The 21006-nt window shown below is 41.9% G+C and overlaps 1 protein-coding gene across 1 annotated transcript in view; it reads right to left on the reverse strand.

Annotated features, from left to right (window-relative positions):
• Positions 1–7142: 7142 nt before the first annotated feature.
• The window catches only part of FIG4 (FIG4 phosphoinositide 5-phosphatase), a 150585-nt gene continuing 136721 nt past the window's right edge, over positions 7143–21006 (reverse strand). The window contains exon 23 of the mRNA XM_024194288.3: positions 7143–9551. Coding sequence (XP_024050056.1) covers positions 9374–9551 — 178 coding nt within the window. The 3' untranslated portion in view covers positions 7143–9373. The remainder of the gene's footprint in view (positions 9552–21006) is intronic.

The following is a 21006-nucleotide window of genomic DNA, read 5'->3' on the forward strand; positions in this document are numbered from 1 at the left end:
TGAAGTCCAGGGTCTGTATACTGCTGCTCTCCTTTCTTCCTTGTGTCAGGATCCTGAACTCGACCATCTCATGGTCACTGCCTCCCAGGTTCCAATCCACTTTTGCTTCCCCTACTAATTCTTCCCGGTTTGTGAGCAGCAGGTCAAGAAGGGCTCTGACCCTAATTGGTTCCTCCAGCACTTGCACCAGGAAATTGTCCCTTACACTTTCCAAAAACTTCCTGGATTGTCTGTGCACTGCTGTATTGCTCTCCCAGCAGATATCAGGGTGATTAAAGTCTCCCATGAGAACCAGGGCCTGCGATCTAGTAACTTCTGTTAGTTGCCGGAAGAAAGCCTTGTCCACCTCATCCCCCTGGTCTGGTGGTCTATAGCAGACTCCCACCACGACATCACCCTTGTTGCTCACACTTCTAAACTTAATCCAGAGACTCTCAGGTTTTTCTGCAGTTTCATACCAGAGCTCTGAGCAGTCATACTGCTCTCTTAAATACAATGCAACTCCCCCACCTTTTCTGCCCTGCCTGTCCTTCCTGAACAGTTTATATACATCCATGACAGTACTCCAGTCATGTGAGTTATCCCACCAAGTCTCTGTTATTCCAATCACATCATAGTTCCTTGACTGTGACAGGACTTCCAGTTCTCCCTGCTTGTTTCCTGGGCTTCTTGCATTTGTGTATAGGCACTTAAGATAACTCGCTGATCGTCCCGCTTTCTCAGAATGAGACAGGAGTCCTCCCCTCTTGCGCTCTCCTGCTCGTGCTTCCCCCCGTATCCCATTTCCCCACTTGCCTCAGGCCTTTTGGTCTCCTTCCCCCGGTGAACCTAGTTTAAAGCCCTCCTCACTAGGTTAGCCAGCCTACTTGCAAAGATGAGTACCTCATCAGTCTGAATACTAAACCAACCTTCTCCTTTAAAGGAAGGTCCTTGACCCTCATATTTGTCTGAGGGAGTCCTGCTGATCTTAACCACGTGTCTTCTTAGTGAAACAGCCAAAGGTACTGATCTTGCTGAACTATCTGAGGAGTCAAACCTGCTGTCAACTGTTGCTTAGCAACATTCTGTCGGTTCTACAACATTTCCTTGTTCTAATCTGTGATCTACATCTCTCATCTGAACTCACTTCATTTGTGGCTCAGATAGGATCAGAGACAATGATCTCCTTGAAAAGGAGAGCATAAAATTCTTTTCCAGGAACCCCAAGAGTCTTAGGAGGACGCAGCAATGGAGAGCTCCAGAACTGTTCCTGTTCTTTGCTGACTCTTGGAGAAGCAGTCAGCCTGACGTGTCCTGAAGCAAGTACCTGGCTCAACTGTTAATGAAGCCATAGACCTCCGCCTGATGAACAACTGCTTTAACAGTAATACTATGCAGTGCATGCTAATTAATGAACTGTCACCAGTTCTCTCAATTGGATCCTTAAATCTCACACTCAGGACAGGCTCTTCTGGGTCAGATATTATCAGATCTATAGAGGGACAGCTCCTAACTGTGCTGAAAGCTTGAATTAGAGCCTGGCTCCATCATGAGATTCTGTCCCTGTTAGTCCTCCTCCTTTGGATTGGCTCTTTGTAGTGAGGCTGACACTGAGGAGGGCAGTAAATTTTTTGCAGCTGAGTCTGTCTGAAACGGGAAACTATGGAAACAGAGTCTGTCACTGATCCAGACCTTTTCTTCTTTTTCTGATCCTGAGCTCTCTTGGATCCTGTGCCTGACATAGAAGCTGAATCTTGCTTCTTTCTGGATGAATTGGCTGAAGGCAAAGCTGAAGCCAGTCTCTGAGAACTGGTCACTGCTGACAGTGCTTCCTGCTATTAAATTGCCGAAGCTTATTTTGCCTCTCTGCTCTGATGGTAAACATTGAGCAGATCAGACCTTTAGAAGGACAATGCCATTCCCTCCAACATGCCAAATATCTGGAATATGCATATGATGCTGGGAATCCTGCCAGACGAGACATCTTTTGAATCCAAGCTTCTTAGCCTTCTGATTGGACATGTTATCCTTTAACTAACTATCTCTAGATAATACTATGCAACTATGTACTTATGGAACAACTAACCTATATAAGCTGTCTAGCTATTAGGGATCCGTAAGGATCATACAGCAACAATGTAGCCATCGATGTAGTCAAAAGAACTGAGGTAGTGTAGCACCATGGTCATTTTAAACCCTTAACCTAAAACATCCAGAGTCCAGTGAAGGGCAGGGTGGGGTGTGTGTGTGTGTCAGATAGCACATGGATGCTCCAACAGCTACTTCTAACAGAATTACAGTTTTGGCTGCACCTTTCGGAGTATCCCACGAGTGGGAATATGCAGAAGACATGCAAAAGAAGAAAATTTTCCAGTCCTAAAAGAGGCTTTTCTAAGAAAATACCACCCCCAAACTAGTTATTGCATATTATTTATTTTACTGCCTTAGCCACTCTAACAAGTAGGTAAACATTATGAACACAGGTCATAATAGAAGGAGAGGAACAAAAAATCTCTGATTCAGGAAATACGCCATTTGAAAATTCGACTCAATATTCCCACTACACTTTCTCCAATTCCTCCTGGTTTTATTTTCTCTTCTAATTCTCTCTTGTGCATTTTGCACTCTGTAGCATTTTACTGATGACCATTCTAAGTGAATAATGTGAACATGACCCGCAGCATCGGTGCTGTAAAGGTCTGTAAGTGTAGCTGTAATAGCATTGTGCATATTTCAGGAATTAGATGGAGACTTCAATTTATGTAAATTAAATAAGTAACAGCCTGAGTCACACTCTGTCCATGTGCAAAACAAACCAACCCTTTCCAGGGTACAAAGTCCAAAATGTCCCCAATGTCTGCAGCCCTCCCTGGGCTCAGTCTTCTAAAACAGTCCAACAGGGCCCATCATGGTTCCGTTTGGCCTGGCTAGGTTGCAAAGTTCCTATTCTGGAATTGAGCAGCACCCCGATGGCTTTTTCCCTGGGGACTCCTTGCATCTACTTGAGTCCTCAGTGACCCCAACTCTCCTGCTAAGCCACCCCTCTTGGACTCAGTTCGCTGACCACAGCTCCCTTAGTCAGTCCCAGTGCAACACCCTTCCCTAGGGTGTCATAGTTCTAATTCCCTTCCTTAGGGCATAGTCAGTTCCACCAGTGGCTGGTGGAGGGAAACTGGTCCTGCCCACTGCTCCGGGTCCCAACCCAGAGACCCTACAAGTACAGCAGCCTCGTGCTGTTTCCCTTCCACTTCCCCCAAGCCCATCTTAATTGAGTCCCAGCAGGCAGCCAGAAACTCTACCGGGTTCCTCCGGTCCCTGCCAACAACTGATCTGTGCAGCCCTTTCAGCCCTTGCACATCTTGCTCCCCCGGTCCCTGCCAGCACACTGAACTCACTCTGGCCCTGCAGCTCCTTTTATACAAGCCTGCTGGGCTCTGATTAGCTGCTCCCTGCACCCTCTTTCCTGATTGGCTGTGTCCCACACCACCTCTCTAGGAAGCTTGGCGGACCTTCTCCACTGCCCTTTTCTGGGGCATTGTGTGGCGGGGCCACGAGGCCTCCAGCAGGGGGTCTCAGGGCCTAGTCCACCCTGTCACATTAAGGCAGACTAGAAATATGAATTAGTTTTAAAATATGTTCAGAGCACAGACATCATTAAAGAAATTCAAGCAGGGAGTCTGGTTTATTCATGTAGTTCGGGACACATAGCTCAACAGCTGAATGCACGAAAAGGCAGTCTTTTAAACTTGTCATAAAGCAAGCTTAGTAATTAAAATTATGTGTGGTTACTTTAACAATGGCATAAGCTTTAGATCAAGTTTAAATTGTCTTCAATTAAATATAGAATTTATCATTAAAAACTCTGCCTCTCATCTAAATACCAAACTCTATTATTGAGTCAGACTGTCACTATATGATGGCTTCCTGTTTAATTTTTTTAAAATGCAATACAAATATCAAATACTATCTTTTTCTCTGTCAGTAGTAGTGTTTAGAATATCTTTCCTATTTGTTTAACAGATGTTATCTTTCCACTAATTTAAGCTCATCTTCATTCTCCAGAGAATGAAAGCTTGAAATTGACAAATATTTGTCAGGATTAATAGTCATCCCTGCAAACTGTGTTTTTGTAGTGTCCCTGAGACTGTCAAAGAAGAGACAGAATAACTAATATTTCTGTCAATAGTTAATCCAGGCTGTATTCTCATTCTTTGCACGAACATCATTAGCATGATCTTTAAAGGAACAAGAAAATAATTTGAGATATATTTGGCAGGTATACTTTTCCATTCTATCCAGGGAAATAATAGATATATTAACAACTGAACTGAAGTAAAGGGAAAAATGATTTTTATTTGGATTAATATACAGTAAAAGCTGTGTTATCCAGCATGTTGGGGGAATGGGGGGGGGGGGGGGAAAGGGGTGCCAGTAAGTCAAAAATTCCAGTTAACTAAGAGGGAGGGAGTTTGGGTGCGGGAGGGGGCTCAGGGCTGGGGCATGGGAAGGAGTGCGGGCTCTGGGAGGGAGTTTGGGGCAGAGGGGTGGGGCATGGAAGGGTTTTCAGGGTGCAGGATCCAGGCGGTGCTCACCTCGTGCAGCTCCCCGCAAGCGGCGACATATCATCGCTGCTCCTAAGCAGAGGCGCAGCCAGGCGGCTGTGCGCGCTGCCTCTGCCCGCAAGCACTGCCCCTGCAACTCCCATTGACCGTGGTTCCCGGCCAATGGGAGCTGCGGAACCAGGGCTTGGGGTGGGGCAGGAGTAGAGCACGGAGCCCCTGTGGCCGTTCCTCCACCTAGAAGCAGCAGGGACAAGTCACTGCTTCCAGGGAGCCATGTGGAGCCACGTAAGGGAGGCTGCCAGCCCCGCACCAACCAGACTTTTAATGGCCGGGTCAGCAGTGCTGCCTGGTGACATCAGGGTCCCTTTTTGACCGGGCGTTCCAGTCAAAAACCGGACACCTGGCAACCCTATTGAAGATCAGAAATGCCAGTTTATAGAGCGTTCCGGTTGGTAAAGTGCCGGGTAACACAGCTTTTACTGTTCTTGGCATTAGCTAGGTTGAGATTTCAGATTCTAATAAATCAAGAAATTAGTGGTGGTACATGCTGTGAGGTTTGAATACTGTAATGAAGTGATGTAATTATAACACCTTTACATTTTCCTAGTGCCTTTCATGCAGACAGAGCCCAAAGCTCTTTACAGACTATAGTTTAGAATGGAATTTTAAACTCTATTAATTTCCTCCAGTAATGGTATTGCAGGCTTATAGGATAAAATCGACAAAGTGAATTGACTTGACACCAACATATGAAAGGTCACACTTCACAATGTATTAAATCCTTTGAAAGAACAGGTTCAGCTTGGGAGTTTCTTTCTCTGAAGATATGGATAGTATTAAATATTTCTATGGAGAGAAACCCAATGGAATTAGAGGAAAAGAATACAGCAAATATGAGACTCTTTGGTCCAAGTCAACTACTGTAGCACAAAGGGAATGGGAAAGACCCCACATGTCCTCAGATGAGCAGTGTCCAGGAGGTATAGAGCCAGCACAGCCAGGTCCTATGCCAGCCTCTCTGTACCCCTGGGAATATGGGGCAAGTCATGGTGGGAGGGGGGCAGAGAAGCCCTTAAACGTTGGAGCTGGGGCCAATGTAGATTGGTCCAAAAATGGAATCATAACCACGTCTCTGATGGCTATACCCCCTCATCCTCAGATTGAGAACAGCTCTTGATAAAGGAAAGAATCTGAACCCATCTATCCAGGCTGCACAATTTGGTATGTTACCTCAATGCATTCTCCAACACATGAGAAGTGATTTAATGTCTTTTGGAAGAAGGATAACACTTTTCTCAGGTGAAATGACTTTTTATCTTTATGGACAGATAAAGGTGTATACTACAAGAAGATCATTAACAGTTAAGTGAAAAAAACACCACTTTAATCCACAGAGAGGGACAGCTGCTAAAACACACTCCCATTCCTCTCCACATTCCACCTATTTCTCATGCAAAAATATTAATATTATATGTATATAATAATGATTTCTTATATGGCAAAGTGCTGGCACATCTGAAGATTTGGACCTAATCTGAGGTACTACAGTAATAGGTGTTTTAGAAATGCTTACAGATTTAGTTGTTTAGCAGTGTCCTCCACCCAGCTAGACTTACTATGTGTACATCAAATATACCTCCTTGTTCAACCGAACAGATTCCTTATGCTGGTCAGGCAGCAGCATTCTTGACAGAGTTAAAGGGAAGTTTTTCTTGTCTTAGCCACTACTCAGCTGGAAGTTTCTTTTAACATACACTGTAGCTAGCGTGCAGTAGCAATCTGAACTATCCCAATAGCTTGCAGTAGATAGGTTGTATGCAGACAGATTGACAATAGAGGTCCACAGACCTCTTTATATGGAGATACCATGGTGATGAGTACAACTTACATACTCAGACTTTCACAGACAGTTAGTACGTACTTGTCTTTTATATCCATTCAAAATCAAGAGAGAATCAAGAAGAATATAAACAGAGTAAAAGATGTACGAGGACAACAGGAGTACAAAATTACCATGCCACAAAACATGTAATGGGACATTAACAAGGGGATTCCCAATGTACAAATAGGAAAAAAACCAAACCGTGCAGCCCTCTTCCTGCAAAACAGTTTTAAGTGTACTCTTTTCTTTTCTGAAACTTCTAAAATTATTATTAAAATACCTACATGTTGCAAAGATTGCAGCTGCTGAAGAAGGAAGTGGAACAGTTTGTTTCGCTCAACTGCCTAATTTGTGGATAAATGGCAGACACTATAGGTGGGAAAATTCAAATAGAATTTTTTAACAGCAATGAAATAAAGATTTATTGTACCTGTTAACAGCTGGCTTCTTCCAAGTGCCCACTTGTGGTCTATGGACACGCTATAGGCAGCCTGCCTTAGTTTCCTCTCATGAACTGTTCAAATAAACTTCACTTCAGGCTTTTTCAGGGTAAAAAATACCTCTTCTTGGGGATTGGGTTTGTCAATATAAAATAAACTGAAATTAAACCTCAAAAAACCCCAAGGTCCATTCATAAGTCCACACAACCCAAGTTCTCTCTTCCTCCTTCCAGTCTTTCGCAACCTCCCTCCTGCTTGGTCAGGGCCTCTCTCGGGCCTCTCTCAGTCCTCTCTGCCTGGGACAACTCCCCTGGTCTCAGAGTCTTCCCTGCAGGAGCCTTTTCATATTCTCTGCAGACTCTGCCACAATTTTCTGAGCTTCCCCCTTCACTGGAGCGACCTGCTGCTTTTTATAGGGAATCACCTGATCCAATCCCGGTGTGCCTCATTCTGTAATCAGGGTTGGTTAGTCCCAGCCTCCAGGGGCAAACCACTCTGTTACAGTGCCTTATTAAACAAAATACTTTGTCTATTTAACAAAAGTAATGCATTACAAAACAGCAAATTTCCTGTGCAGAAAGACGTAAATTGCAGCCGTAATTATCTATTTTCACTGTATTAACAGACATTACTCATTAAAATGGAAATGTGATATTAATCACTTAAAAGCTGAATACATGTGTACAGAATAGAGAGGCATAACCTTAGATAGCGTCTATGTATTCTTTGAAGTCTATTTACTCTTACACTTTGCAACACAAAACACTAGAACAGAAATCCTGGCACCATTGAAGTCAACAACAAAGCTTGTATTGTCTTCAATGAGGCTAGGATTTTATCCTAGTTGTTTTCAGCAGTGGGTATTTGATTGCTTGTAAAATACTGTTTATGTTGGACAAAAGAGTGCAAAGCACTCTAGCAGATGTATTTTCTAGAGATAATTCAAACTGACAGTTGCAGTCTAAGTGTTATGTTATCAGAGTTGATATTTCGTTCTTGTCTCTGCTAAAGACAAACTCATGCTCTCAAGAATACATGAAGGGCCCAACTGGTAAAATAATTATTGTTGGAATTTTCAAGAGCGTGTAAATGGCTGATTGTGAGCTCTGTAAGGGCTACTTGTGGTGACTGTGGCACATGTCTACTGAGTGTCAAGTTGGGAGCCAGTTAACAGCAGACAATCAAAACAAATTGTATTTGGTAGCAATAGTGATTTATGGGAAATACTTATCACTCCTCCCACCCTTATAAACTCATTTGCTAAAGCACCAGAAACAATGGTTTTGCCTACATATATTCCTGACACCTGCTATTCCCTGAGCTAATGGGGACCTCAATTTTCATATAATTTGCATGATGTAGACAATGAGAGAACACTGTTGTACCCCAGTTCTTTCCCCCTCCCATAACCCATTGGTTGCATAAGCTCAAGAGGCAGGAAGTAGTGTGCAACACTGTACATCCCATTTATGGTTATCTAGCACAGACATACACAATTACTTTAATAAATCAATTTTACTGACTTACGAGAGCAGTTCCTTACTCTGTAAACATTACAATATGCTTTGCAGTATGCAGCCACATATCTGAATCTTCAGTCTGCTGGCAGCAGCTAGTAATTGTAGTTGTGGCCATGCTTGCCTGGGAGTCAGTATTCAGTTTCTCAAAGTTATTAATTCGCTGACTTTTTAACCAGTCCAGAGATAGGAAAATTCTTGGTATCCAGTTGATCAAGAGATCTCTCAGTACATCAGACAGAGCCCATCTTTCTGAACCTTGACTGAAGCTGCTATTTTATGGTCTGAAACTGGTCTCTATAAGTAGAGTGAGCATTCATTCCTCAAAATTGTTTACTGAGTCACAATAATTATAATGTCACTATACTTCAAAGGAATCTGACAGAAATCCACACTGATTAGGTCATTAGAACACCTTCGTCTGGTCTACACTACAGCTTCCACTGTTGCTATCTGCAATAGAACTACATTGGAGGTGGATTATGGCTTTGAAGTTTGCTACTTTAGATTTAACTTTTCAGTTTCATACATGGGCCAAATTGACACCTTTTCCATCTTTGCTACAAACACACAAACATATTTTGCTAAACAAACAATTTCAACAAACGATAGAACTTTCGACTGAAATGTCTGTCATGAGCTAACTGTGGTAGTTAAGTTTTTTTCTTGAAACTACAACTGTATGTAACACAATTAATGCGAAGTTTAAATACTCTGTTTACTTTCTTATCTCAAATTACTATATATTTAATTGCAGCTGTATTTAGTTTTTCTGATTCTGTTATTTTTCCAATCAAACAGAATACATCTTCAGTCACATTTTTATTTTTGCAAAGCATACAATATCTCAAAAATGAAATCATTCAGAAAGATACAGGTTGATAAATAATTGACGCTGTTTTACTACTACAAAATAGCCGAACTTGGACTTCCTTTCTAAACTGATTTGTACCATCGCTCCAGCAATGCTAAGCAGTTGAATCCAGTCTGTTTTCACATATATCGGTTTCTAATGTACTCTCTGTACATGAGGATGTCTTCTTTTACCAGTGGCTGCATGGTGCCTCTGCCAGCCTGAATGTGAGCATGGAAGATATCAATTGATTTCTTATCTACTTTAGGAGGCTGGACTTCATAAATGTTGTCTTGGGAAAAAGAGGAGATGTGTATTCTGTAAAAGTCAAAACCAAACAGTCCTTTAGCATTAGGTCTAAAATCAGCAACATTACACATCAATTGCAGTGTAGCACCTCAATTAATTTTGTTTACAATACATATTAAGTGAACAAACTCTGAAAGAGAATGCACTGTATATCATTTTCATATTGTATCTAAAACTCCAGTAGCATTAATAACCAACCTTAGTTATTATGAGAAGAACTATTACTCACAAATAATAAACTGTATGTTTATTTTCAGCAGCAATATTTAAATATTAAATACTCTAATATTAAAACAAAATACCACAGTTGCTCAATAAAGAGAAGCAAGTTAAACTGTATGCTGTCAAAAGGTGAGATTTTGGGTTTGGATTTAGTAACAGATTAATCAGTGGTTAACATGTTGTCATCAAAAGGTACAGTACAACCACAACCTATACATTAACTGTTTTGTGTGAATGCAACTTGATTTACTAGAAGCCACAATTTAAGATCAAGTTTAAGGAAAAACTGTCTGATGGAACTATAGGGCATGTCGACCCTTCAAGCTGAATTCATACCCAGGCTAGCTGTAATCAAGCTAGCAGGCGTGCTGAAAATAGAATGTAGCCACCGTGGCGCAAGTGGCAGGACAGGCTAGCCACCCTGAGTATGTGCCTGCAGTCTCTAATAGGCATGTACTCAGGACAGCTAGCCCCTCCTGCAGCTCTCGTTGCCATGGCTACACTCTATTTTTAGCTCGCTAGCTCGAGTAGCGCTAGTGCAAGTATGTCTCCTCAAGTTGGGAATCACACCCCGGAAGTGTATACAGACCTTATGAGTTGTCTAGAACATTTGAAAAAATCCTCCTGTAACTGCTAATCAGGAACAAGAAAATATTTCCCAGTAATCAGAAATCTGGCACATAAGTTTCAAGGGGATTGTGCCAATTCTCTAAATCATCAGCTTCATATGTTCTGGCTCACACCTTCTGGATGTCTGTTAAAAACTGGCTGCTGAAATATCTGCTTTATAAAGAACTTTAAAAATAAACTCAGGACCATTATTCACTGGAACACTGTGATTTTAAGTTTGGACAAGAACGTCTCCATCTCCACACGTACTAAATAGGCTTCTGTCAGTTTAGCAGCTGCAGATAAGTTTATATTATTATTAATATATTTATTGTTTATATTGTGGTAGCACCGAGAGGCTGAAAAATAGATCTCAGTGCCATTGTGCTACGTGTTGTACAAACATAGATAGATGTTATCCTTGTCCTGCATGGGCTTATAGTTTATGAAATCATAGCAACATCCTGCTGTCAAAGCTAATTGTTTAGTATACATTTTCTTTTATCAGGAAAGCAAATCTGGTACCACTCAGTTTAACATTGCAACAAAATTTCAATTTTATTTCTAGGTGAAAGCCTGTGCTGTCATATGGGTGTAAGTGTAAAAAAGCCCCAAATTCTGACAATTAAAAAACTGGACAGTAACAGATCACAGTGATTACTGAACATAGTGATATTCTAAACAAAGAGTTCTCAACCATGCTAGTACTGTTTTTCCATTGCTTCACACTGACTCAGCAGAAATTCTAGGTTTCAGACTGACATACAAAGAGTGTAACAATCCTGGAATCTTATTATATAGACTACCTGTATTGCAGTAGCACATAGGAGGCCCAGTCATCAATCAGGCTCCACTGTACTGGGTGCTGTACCACTGAACGAAAAGTAGTTAAACGTAGGGAATAATCTTTAAAAGGGACATGGAAGAAACTATGGCTTAGATTTTGTTGCATCCAGTTTCCACAGGACGTAGTAGTGAGGCACGAGCTTCAAAAGGATCAAGTTGTGGTTCCCTGATTCACAGATCAGCTCTATGCTTTCTCTACATTGTTTAGAGTAGCATATAAACTGCTTTAAATTATGGCAGTTGGCAATAGCCCCAAATGGATTGTGACATTGCTGTGCTTAGCAGTGCATGCTGGTCTCAATCTGTGAGCCAGTATAGGGTCAGACCCTTGGCCTTGCCCTCTCCTGCTGCCTCTGGGGTTGCCTGGGCCTCCATGAGTGCAGGGATCCAACCACTGTCTCTAGTTAGTGAATCAATACAATACATATGGCTCAAAAATGTATAATTCTACATTCGGCTGCTCATGAAAGAATACGTTGCATTAAAAATAATTCTATTCAGACTAGAGTTCTCAGACTTCTTAAATTAATCTGAAAACCCATTTTGTTCAGTCACCTTAGAACATTAAGGGAATTGTTAACCTTTTAAAAGTCCTTAAACAAAGACAGGTATTTTGGGGACCTGATTTTAGTTTCTTGAAAAAAAATCAGCTCTAATTTCAAACAGATTCACTTATTTCCAAAAGAATTTTTTCTGATTTATATTAAAGGTTTTGCAGAACTAGCTCATTTTCAAAAGCACTTATTTACTATTCAATTATATTATCTAATGCTATGATAGCTCTTAATAGTATTAAAAAATTCTGTTTTTTCAACCCTTGTTGCAGACATACAATGCAGAAGACAAAAAACACAACTGTTAAGAAATTCAGTGCAATTAATACTCTACATTGAATGTGCCAGTTATTTAAGCACAAAGCTTTTCTGTAACCTTCTATGTGTGATCTTAAGTGTAATCATAGTTCTATTGTCAGTATGAGCATGACCTAATTTTTGAGACAGTTCCCAAAACATGATCTCTATTAAAACTATCTGACACTTTCTCTCTTATTTTAGAAACTTTATTTTATTGTTGGAGGATGACAAATTCTGAATGCTCCATAGTGGTGCGAAATTTCTCAAGGGGGCTATGAAGATGGTGCAGTGTGTTTGCATAAACCAATTCAAATCCTTCAAATGCAACAAAAAATATATATGAAAATGTTTTAATTTTCAATATTAAAAATAACATTGTATTTTACCTTTGAATTTCTATATTTTCAAATTTTGAAATAGTGTTATTTTTACATAACTGAATCCAGTTAATTTAATATTTTGAATACTATAATAATACATGAGCAAAATACTGAACCACTTAATGTTCGCATGACAGTCAACATAAGGAGATTTAGATCAATCTATAGTTCAAAAGCCATCGAAACGTAAGGATCATTTTTTTTTTATTTATTATAGCTTGATTTCAAACGATTAGTGTGCAAAGAGTCATTTGATACCAGACTGGAAGAGGCATTTGGGGAACAAATCCCATGACAAAAGCCACCAAATATCAGAGACTTGTTCAAAACTACTTAGTCTCTCCTTTGTAATAATGATCATTTGTTTCTGAAAGGATGAAGAGCAGACAAAACTACCTGTCAGCTGATGTCCCTGCTGAAAGCACATTAAAATTCAAATTTCACTTTCTCTCTCAACTTCCATAAGGTTGGTCTTCAAGATTGTGTCAAAGAGATTAAAATTCATTTTTGGCAATGATTCAGCCAAAGTCAAAAGACATCACAATATTCTTCCCTGTTCTAACAGAATGCAACAAAACAGGTGTCGGAAATATGAAAAAGATTTCGCTTGTGGTATTTTGTGAGAGTATCAAAGTTCAGGAGTTATTACATTAAGGCCCTGATGCTACAAACATTTTTGCATGTGCACAAATTTAAGCACGACTACAAATATAATTCAGTGGGACTGTTAGGTAAAAATTAAGCCTTTGATTTAAAACAACAGACTTAGAGTTAAGGTAACAAAAGGTCTCATTCAAGCTAAAATTTCAAATAATGTATTAACAAGCTATTTAATGAAAAGGATGTAAAGAAGAAATCTTATGTTCCCTTCATATAAAATATACTATAGCACTTAAATAGCAATATAAAAATTAGCTACTACAACTGCACAGATTGAATAGAATAATGTAGGAGACTAAATTTAGAGCCAAATTCTGCCTTCACTTACATCCCTACATCCCTAGTGAAGTCAACAGGATTGAACTGGTAGACCACAGGGCAGAATTGGACCTAAATGTCTCATTCTAAATAACTGAGGCCACATATATGCATTTGACTTCAAAAAGATTTTGTGCACTGTCACAGGATGGCTGGTCCCCTGTGCCGGAACAGATGCTCCCAGTTGAGCCAATTAAGGGGGTGGGGCTGCACTTGGGCTATAAACAGGGAAAGGGAATTCAGTGAGAGCAGTGCTAAAAGGTAAATTGCAGAGTGAAAATGCAGGGAGACAGAATCATAGAAGATTATGGTTGGAAGAGATCTCAGGAGGTCATCTAGTCCAACCCCCTGCTCAAAGCAGGACCAACACCAACTAAATCATCCCAGCCAGAGCTTTGTCAAACCGGGCCTTAAAAACCTCTAAGGATGGAGATTCCACCACCTCCCTAGGTAACCCATTCCAGTGCTTCACCACCCTCCTAGTGAAATAGTTTTTCCTAATATCCAACCTAGACCTCCCCCACTGCAACTTGAGACCATTGCTCCTTCTTCTGTCATCTGCCACCACTGAGAACAGCCCAGCTCCATCCTCTTTGGAACCCCCCTTCAGGTAGTTGAAGGTTGCTATCAAATCCCCCCTCACTCTTCCCTTCTGTAGACTAAATAAACCCTGTTCTCTCATCCTCTCCTCATAAGGCATGTGCCCCAGCCCCCTAATAATTTTTGTTGCCCTCCGCTGGACTCTCTCCAACTTGTCCACATACTTTCTGTAGTGGGCCCCCCCAAAACCAAATGCAGTACTCCAGATGTGGCCTCTCGAGTGCAAAATAGAGGGGAATAATCACTTCCCTCGATCTGATGGCAATGCTCCTACTAATGCAGCCCAATACGCCATTAGCCTTGTTGGCAACAAGAACACACTGTTGACTCATATCTAGCTTCTCATACACTGTAATCCCCAGGTCCTTTTCTGCAGAACTGCCTCTTAGCCAGTCGGTCCTCAGCCTGTAGCAGTGCATGGGATTCTTCCATCCCAAGTGCAGGACTCTGCACTTATTCTTGTTGAACTTCATCAGATTTCTTTTGGCCCAATCCTTCAATTTGTCTAGGGCACTCTGGATCCTATCCCTACCTTCCAGCGTATCTACCTCTCCCCCCAGCTTAGTGTCATCCACAAACTTGCTGAGGATGCAATCCATCCCACAATCCACATAATTAATGAAGATGTTGAACAAACCCAACCCCAGGACAGACCCCTGGGACACTCCGCTTGATACTGGCTGCCAACTAGACATCGAGCCATTGATCACTACCCGTTGAGCCCGACAATCTAGCCAGGTTTCTATTCACCTTATAGTTCATTCATCCAATCCATACTACTTTAACTTGCTGGCAAGAATACTGTAGGAGACTGTATCAAAAGCTTTGCTAAAGTCGAAGTATATCACGTCCACCGCTTTCCCCGTATCCACAGAGCCAGTTATCTCATCATAGAAGGCAATCGGGTTGGTCAGGCATGACTTTGTCCTTGGTGAATCCATGTTGACTGTTTCTGATCACCTTTCTGTCCTCCAAGTGCTTCAAAATGGATTCCTTGAGGACCTGCTCCATGAATTTTCTGGGGACTGAGGTGAGGCTGTAATTCCCCAGATACCCCTCCTTCTCCTTTTTAAAGATGGGCACTATATCTGCCTTTTTCCAATCATCTGGGACCTCCCCCGATCGCCAAGAGTTTTCAAAGATAATGAATGGCCAATGGCTCTGCAATCACATAGCTAAATCCCTCAACACCCTCGGATGCATCCGTCCCCATGGACTCGTGCATGTCCAGCTTTTCTAAATAGTCCTTAATCTGTTCTTTCACCACTGAGGGCTGCTCACCTCCTCCCCATACTGGGCTGCCCAGTGCAGCAGTCTGGAAGCTGACCTTATCTGTGAAGACGGAGGCAAAAAAAAAGCATTGAGTACTTCAGCTTTTTCCACATCATCGGTCACTAGGTTGCCTCCCCCACTCAGTAAGGGTCCCACACTTTCCCTGACCACCTTCTTGTTGCTAACATACCTGTAGAAACCCTTCTTGTTACCCTTCACATCCCTTGCTAGCACAACTCCAATTGTGCTTTGGCCTTCCTGATTACACCCTTGCACGCTCGAGCAATATTTTTATACTCCTCCCTAGTCATCTGTTCAAGTTTCCACTTCTTGTAAGCTTCCTTTTTTTGTTTAAGCTCACCGAAGATTTCTCTGTTAAGCCAAGCTGGTCGCCTGCCATATTTGCTATTCTTTCTGCACATTGGGATGGTTTGTTCCTGCGCCCTCAATAAGGCTTCTTTAAAATACAGCCAGCTCTCCCGGACTCCTTTCCCCCTCATATTAGCCTCCCAGGGGATTTTGCCCATCAGTTGCAAAATCTGTTTTTTTGAAGTTTAGGGTCCGTATTTTGCTACTCTCCTTTTTTCCTTTTGTCAGGATCCTGAACTCAAGCATCTCTCCTGCAGTGGTCCCTGAAGAAAGGAGTTGTCTGCTCAAGCAGCAGCATGGAACAATACCTCAGGGAGGAGGGGCTGTGCTCAGTTTAAGGCTGAATGGAAGATTTGTTTTTCTGTTTGCTTTTTTTGGCATCTGGTGTTAATTAAGGCAATGAGGGGCTTTGAGAGGATGAGCAAGAGTGTGTGGGGTTATTGTTTAAGGAACCCTGAAGGAGGGAAAAGAGGGATAGAGCACTCAAGAGGCACCACTGGCCACAGAGTGGTGTTCAGTTGGTGGCCATGGTATTACAACTGGTGTAGTCAGCAGGATCCACAAGCCCCCTCATGTCAAGGAGGAATAATGGAGCTGAAAAGTTCTGAGCTTATATTTTTTTGAAGGGGAGATGTTTACCCACCCAAGTTGGACCATGGAGGGATGGCAGCAACTGCAAGAGTTCCTGATCCAGTTTCAGCAAGCAGTCAGGCATAAGAACAATGGGCAGTGATGCTAGTGACTGACCAGGCATGAGACACAGCAGTGTTACCTAATGGGGATCTTGCGGAGGGAAGAGGGTCAGAGATCCCAGATACAATGGAAGACTCATTGGAGGTTGGAGGCCTCACAGAGGGTATGTTTTGCCTGAGGGCGAGTGGGGCATATGAGGAACTTGCCCCATCTGAGCTGTGACTTTAAGATGTGCTGTACAGTGCTGGGCACAGAAGAAATTGGGCAGACCCTGGGAGGTCCTCCATTGTCATTCAGGCCCAGGAAGGTACAAGGGCAGGGGTGTACTCAAAGATTGTGTGTTTTTGCTGTGGGGAAATGAGGCACATCTGAAGGTATTGCCCATGAAGAGTTCACACTTTGGGAAACCTGGACACCAAGGATTGCGGTGCCTCAGGTAGCAAGGTGATCATTGGGAGGTATGGACCAAGAGGGGAAAGAGATGGACTGTGTGTTTCAGGTGTGAGAAAGTGGGACACTTTAGACAGACCTGCCCTCTTTTGAGCAATGAACACGAGGAAAATAGTGTCTATGAGAGGCAGAGAGGCTGGCAGACCAACAGAAGTAATTCCCCAGGCAGAGGGGCCAAACGGAGAACAGGGTGGAGCAGATCTCACTACAAAGGCCAGTGGAGATAAGGGCCAAGGGGCAGTTTACAGCATCAGAATCTCCAAGGGCAGAAAAGTTGTTTAATCTGCTGGCAGAGGTACATGGGCAGGAAGGACAGATCTTTCCCTTAATCAAGGATGTAGAGAAAGAACTGAACCAGAATTTTGAGATGTAGAGGCTCACACACCAAGCAAAGAAAATGAACCAGAGGATGCAAGAGGAGGCTAATGAGCTGGGAGAGCTCATTAGGAAAGCCATGCAACTGTAGGTTGGGGCAGACTCTGCAGTTATGGCAGCACCAGTTACAGCTGCCAAGCTAATACAACACTGAGAGGAGTGAATGTGAGAGCTTTGCTCTCCTTGTCTGAGAACCACCAAATGGAATTGGCCACTGTGAAAGAAGCCAAGTGATAGGCCCTGGAAGAGAGGGATAAGTCAGCCGCTGACAAACAGGGCTTGGCATTCCAAATGAAATGCTAGAGGATAAAAGGGGTGGACTTCATCTCCAGATGTCTGATGGGCAGAGAGTACTCCGAGACAGAGAGAGAGAGAGAGAGAGAAATTACTTTTGAGATCAGCCAGTTGAGTTAAAATGAAGCCAGAACTGGAGAACCTGCCTTTGATGTGGCAAGGCCCTGAGGGGGGGAGGTATACCACAAGGTGGCTGGTCCCCTGTCATTGAAATAGGTCCAGCTCCCTTGTGCCACAGCAGGTGCTCCCACTTGAACCAATTCAGGAGGCAGGGCTGCACCTGGGCTATAAAAGGTCAGAAGGAGTTCAGCAAGAGCAATGTTAGAAGGGGAACTGCAGAGTGAAACTGCAGGGAGAAGTGGTCTTCTGCAGTGGTTCCTGAAGAATGTGGCTGCTCAGGTGGCAGGAAGGGCCATACCACAGGGAGCAGGGGCTGTACCCAGCTTAAGGCTGAGGGGAAGATCTTGTGGGTTTGCTTTTTGGAATTTTGTGTCAATAAAGAAACCAAACCCCAAGAAGGGCTGTGAGTGGATAAGCAAGACTGTGGAGTTTAAGGAGCCCCGAAGAAGAGGAAAACAGGGTAGCTGGACAGGGCACTGCAGAGATACCCCTGGCCGTGGCAGTTCGGGTAGTGGCCATGGCATTACATGCACATAAGTAAAAGCTTTAACAGGCTTCCTGATTCTTCTATAAGTGCACACCATTTTTAGTACAGAGATCTCACCTGATGGCAAAAATATACATCGATATTGTGCTACATCTCTACTGGGGCTGAGAGCACATATGCTGTACTGGATGGTAGATATTACAAGCTAATTGTTGCAGTCACAGTTTCCTGGTAAATGACCACAAATTTGATTTCATCCCAAACCAAGTCCGGGAGAGGAGGAACTATACTCGTCCAGCAATTATTAGTAAAAGTCATGATACACCTCAGCATAAGATGCCTTTAGAGGATATTGAGTTCCGCATTTACACGCCATATAGGTTGCACATGTGTAACAGAATTCTAGGCAGACTGCACTACTTTGATACGGAGTCATTTATGAAGCCAGACCTTTAGTTTCACTATTAGTACCAAATAATTTTGCAATAAATGAATCTTAAATAGAAAGGGAACCACATAAAAGCTAGCCTTGAGGAGTTCTAGAGCTTCAGATTATATGATTCTGAGATGCTACATTCCCACACAACCATAAATCTTTGTTCAAGTGGATGAACTAGGCTGAGAGAGGCTGCTCCCATCAAGGTTTCTGCTTATGAACGAGAAGTCAAACCATCATAAGTCAACTCTGAGGTCTCCAGAAATAAAGGATGAGAGAAAAATAAAACCATGAAATTCTTATTTTCTACCATTCAGAGGTTTGAGATGGGGAGAAAGAAATAGGGGCATGAGAGCCATCACCCACAGATCCTAGTCTCTATAGCTAAGCCTGGTAATAAGGTCATTCCACATACGTTGATATTCTTCAGCCACAATCCAATTTGCCCCTTTAAATAACGCCAGATTTTAATAGTGGTATGGGATAGTCACAATTAGGTAAGTTTTATATAAAATTTGCAAGGAAAGCAGCTACTTGGATTTAATGATACACTTTCACACACATTGTAAATTTCAGCTGGTTTTACTATGACTCTCCCCTCATTGATCATTCAGTTCTCTCCAGTCATCTTTATTTAGTATGTCCTCACATTAGGGTACATTTAAAATTTCCTATGCTATACACAATTTTCACCCACTGTATGCTTTTATTATAGGACAGGGACCGGCAACCTTTGGCACGCGGCCATCAGGGAAATCCTGTGGCAGGACGGGACTGTTTGTTTACCTGCAGCGTCCGCAGGTTCGGCCGATCGCAACTCCCACTGGCCGCGGTTCGCCGTTCCAGGCCAATGGGGGTTGTGGGAAGCGGCGGCCAGCTCATCCTTTGGCCCACGCCGCTTCCCGCAGTCCCCATTGGCCTGGAACGGCGAACCGCGGCCGGTGGGAGCTGCGATCAGCCGAACCTGCGGACGCTGCAGGTAAACAAACCGTCCCGGCCTGCCACAGGATTTCCCTGATGGGTCGCGTGCCAAAGATTGCCGATCCCTGTTATAGGATATTGCTATTTCTTTGTTTAGTGCTTTGTTGGTATCGTAGCAACAGTGCACTGTATTCAAATACAAGGAAGGGTCTATCTTTCTTTATTGCCTAAGACAACTACTGCATGTGTGCTGTTTTAATATAAAACTATAATTGCCTATGCTTTATTGTTTAATTACCAAAGACCCATCTCTTCTAATCACCTTTTTGTTAGGAACTCTAAATTGCAAAGCTGTTCTGATAATTCCAGTAAACTTGGCATTGTTTCTGTTGGGATTTATCTTTCATATACCATGATTGCGATTCAAATTTCAGGGAAAATGAAGAAATAAATGAAGAGAGCACAATGTTAAATTTTAATTCCCACTATCAGTTTTTAAATGGAGAAAGACTTTATAACTCCTGTAAAGATCATACCAAAATATCAGGGATATGTAAATTCAGAGAAACTGTCTTATAGGAATAGCTCACACCAGTAAATCTTAAATTGCCTAACCTTAAGAGTGTCTAGGTAACCAGAAATCCAGCCCTAAATTTTATATTGTAATTCAGTTGTATTTACTGTAATCTCTTCAGCTAAGGTAGAAATCAAACCCTAACATCTACTGCAAGAGTTGTATGGATATAGTAGGAGTTACAACTTTGAAAGAAGATAAAAGGAACTAAAAGGAAAGCAGTATAAATCATTATGATTTGCTGGAAACCATGGTTAGTTATTCTTGAAAACACAACTAGCATATCACTGTAGTTAGTGTTTACTTGCGGTTTGTGTTGACTACTGGACGATAATACATTTGAATTAATAAGGTATGAACTTCCAGATTCTAAATCTGGAATGTTAAAGAGTCTTATTAAGACGTTATGTTTCCTTGTTAATCAATATAAATTACATTTTAACAGTTTTCCAAAAAAAAGAAAACGGTATTCATGAACTTACCTTATGTTCTACTTCTATTCAGTGCAAATTTGTTATTTCATATATGTGAGAGCCACCAACCTAATTTAAGTATTGAAAACTTTGTCCCAATAAACCCAAGAAAACAGAAGCTGGAATCACTGGACATTATTTCACAGCAGTAGTGTTCTAGAATGTGTGCCTAAAACTGCACATAACTCATATTTATTATGTAATGCAGAATGTTGCAATTTTAGTGATAAGGAGTGAAGTCTTATGAAATCAATCTTATAATTAATAAAATATTTTGGTGCAAGACTGATATGTTTTAAACTCAATGGCATTTTCAGATACAGTAGAAAGTGAGTTTTGAAGCAGTGATAAGAAATAGTTGACAACAATTATGTCCTGTGAATGACAGAAAGTTAAGATCCCAGGCTCAGAAGGATTCTTTCAACACTTGCAAGAGGCAGGGGGAAACCGGCAAAATAATGTCTCATACCAGCTTTTTTTTTTTTTTTTTTTTTTTTTTTTTTTTTTTTTT

This window comes from Terrapene carolina, unplaced genomic scaffold (assembly GCF_002925995.2).
Source record: "Terrapene carolina triunguis isolate 2854851 unplaced genomic scaffold, T_m_triunguis-2.0 Scaffold42, whole genome shotgun sequence".
Taxonomy (NCBI): Eukaryota; Metazoa; Chordata; order Testudines; family Emydidae; genus Terrapene; species Terrapene triunguis.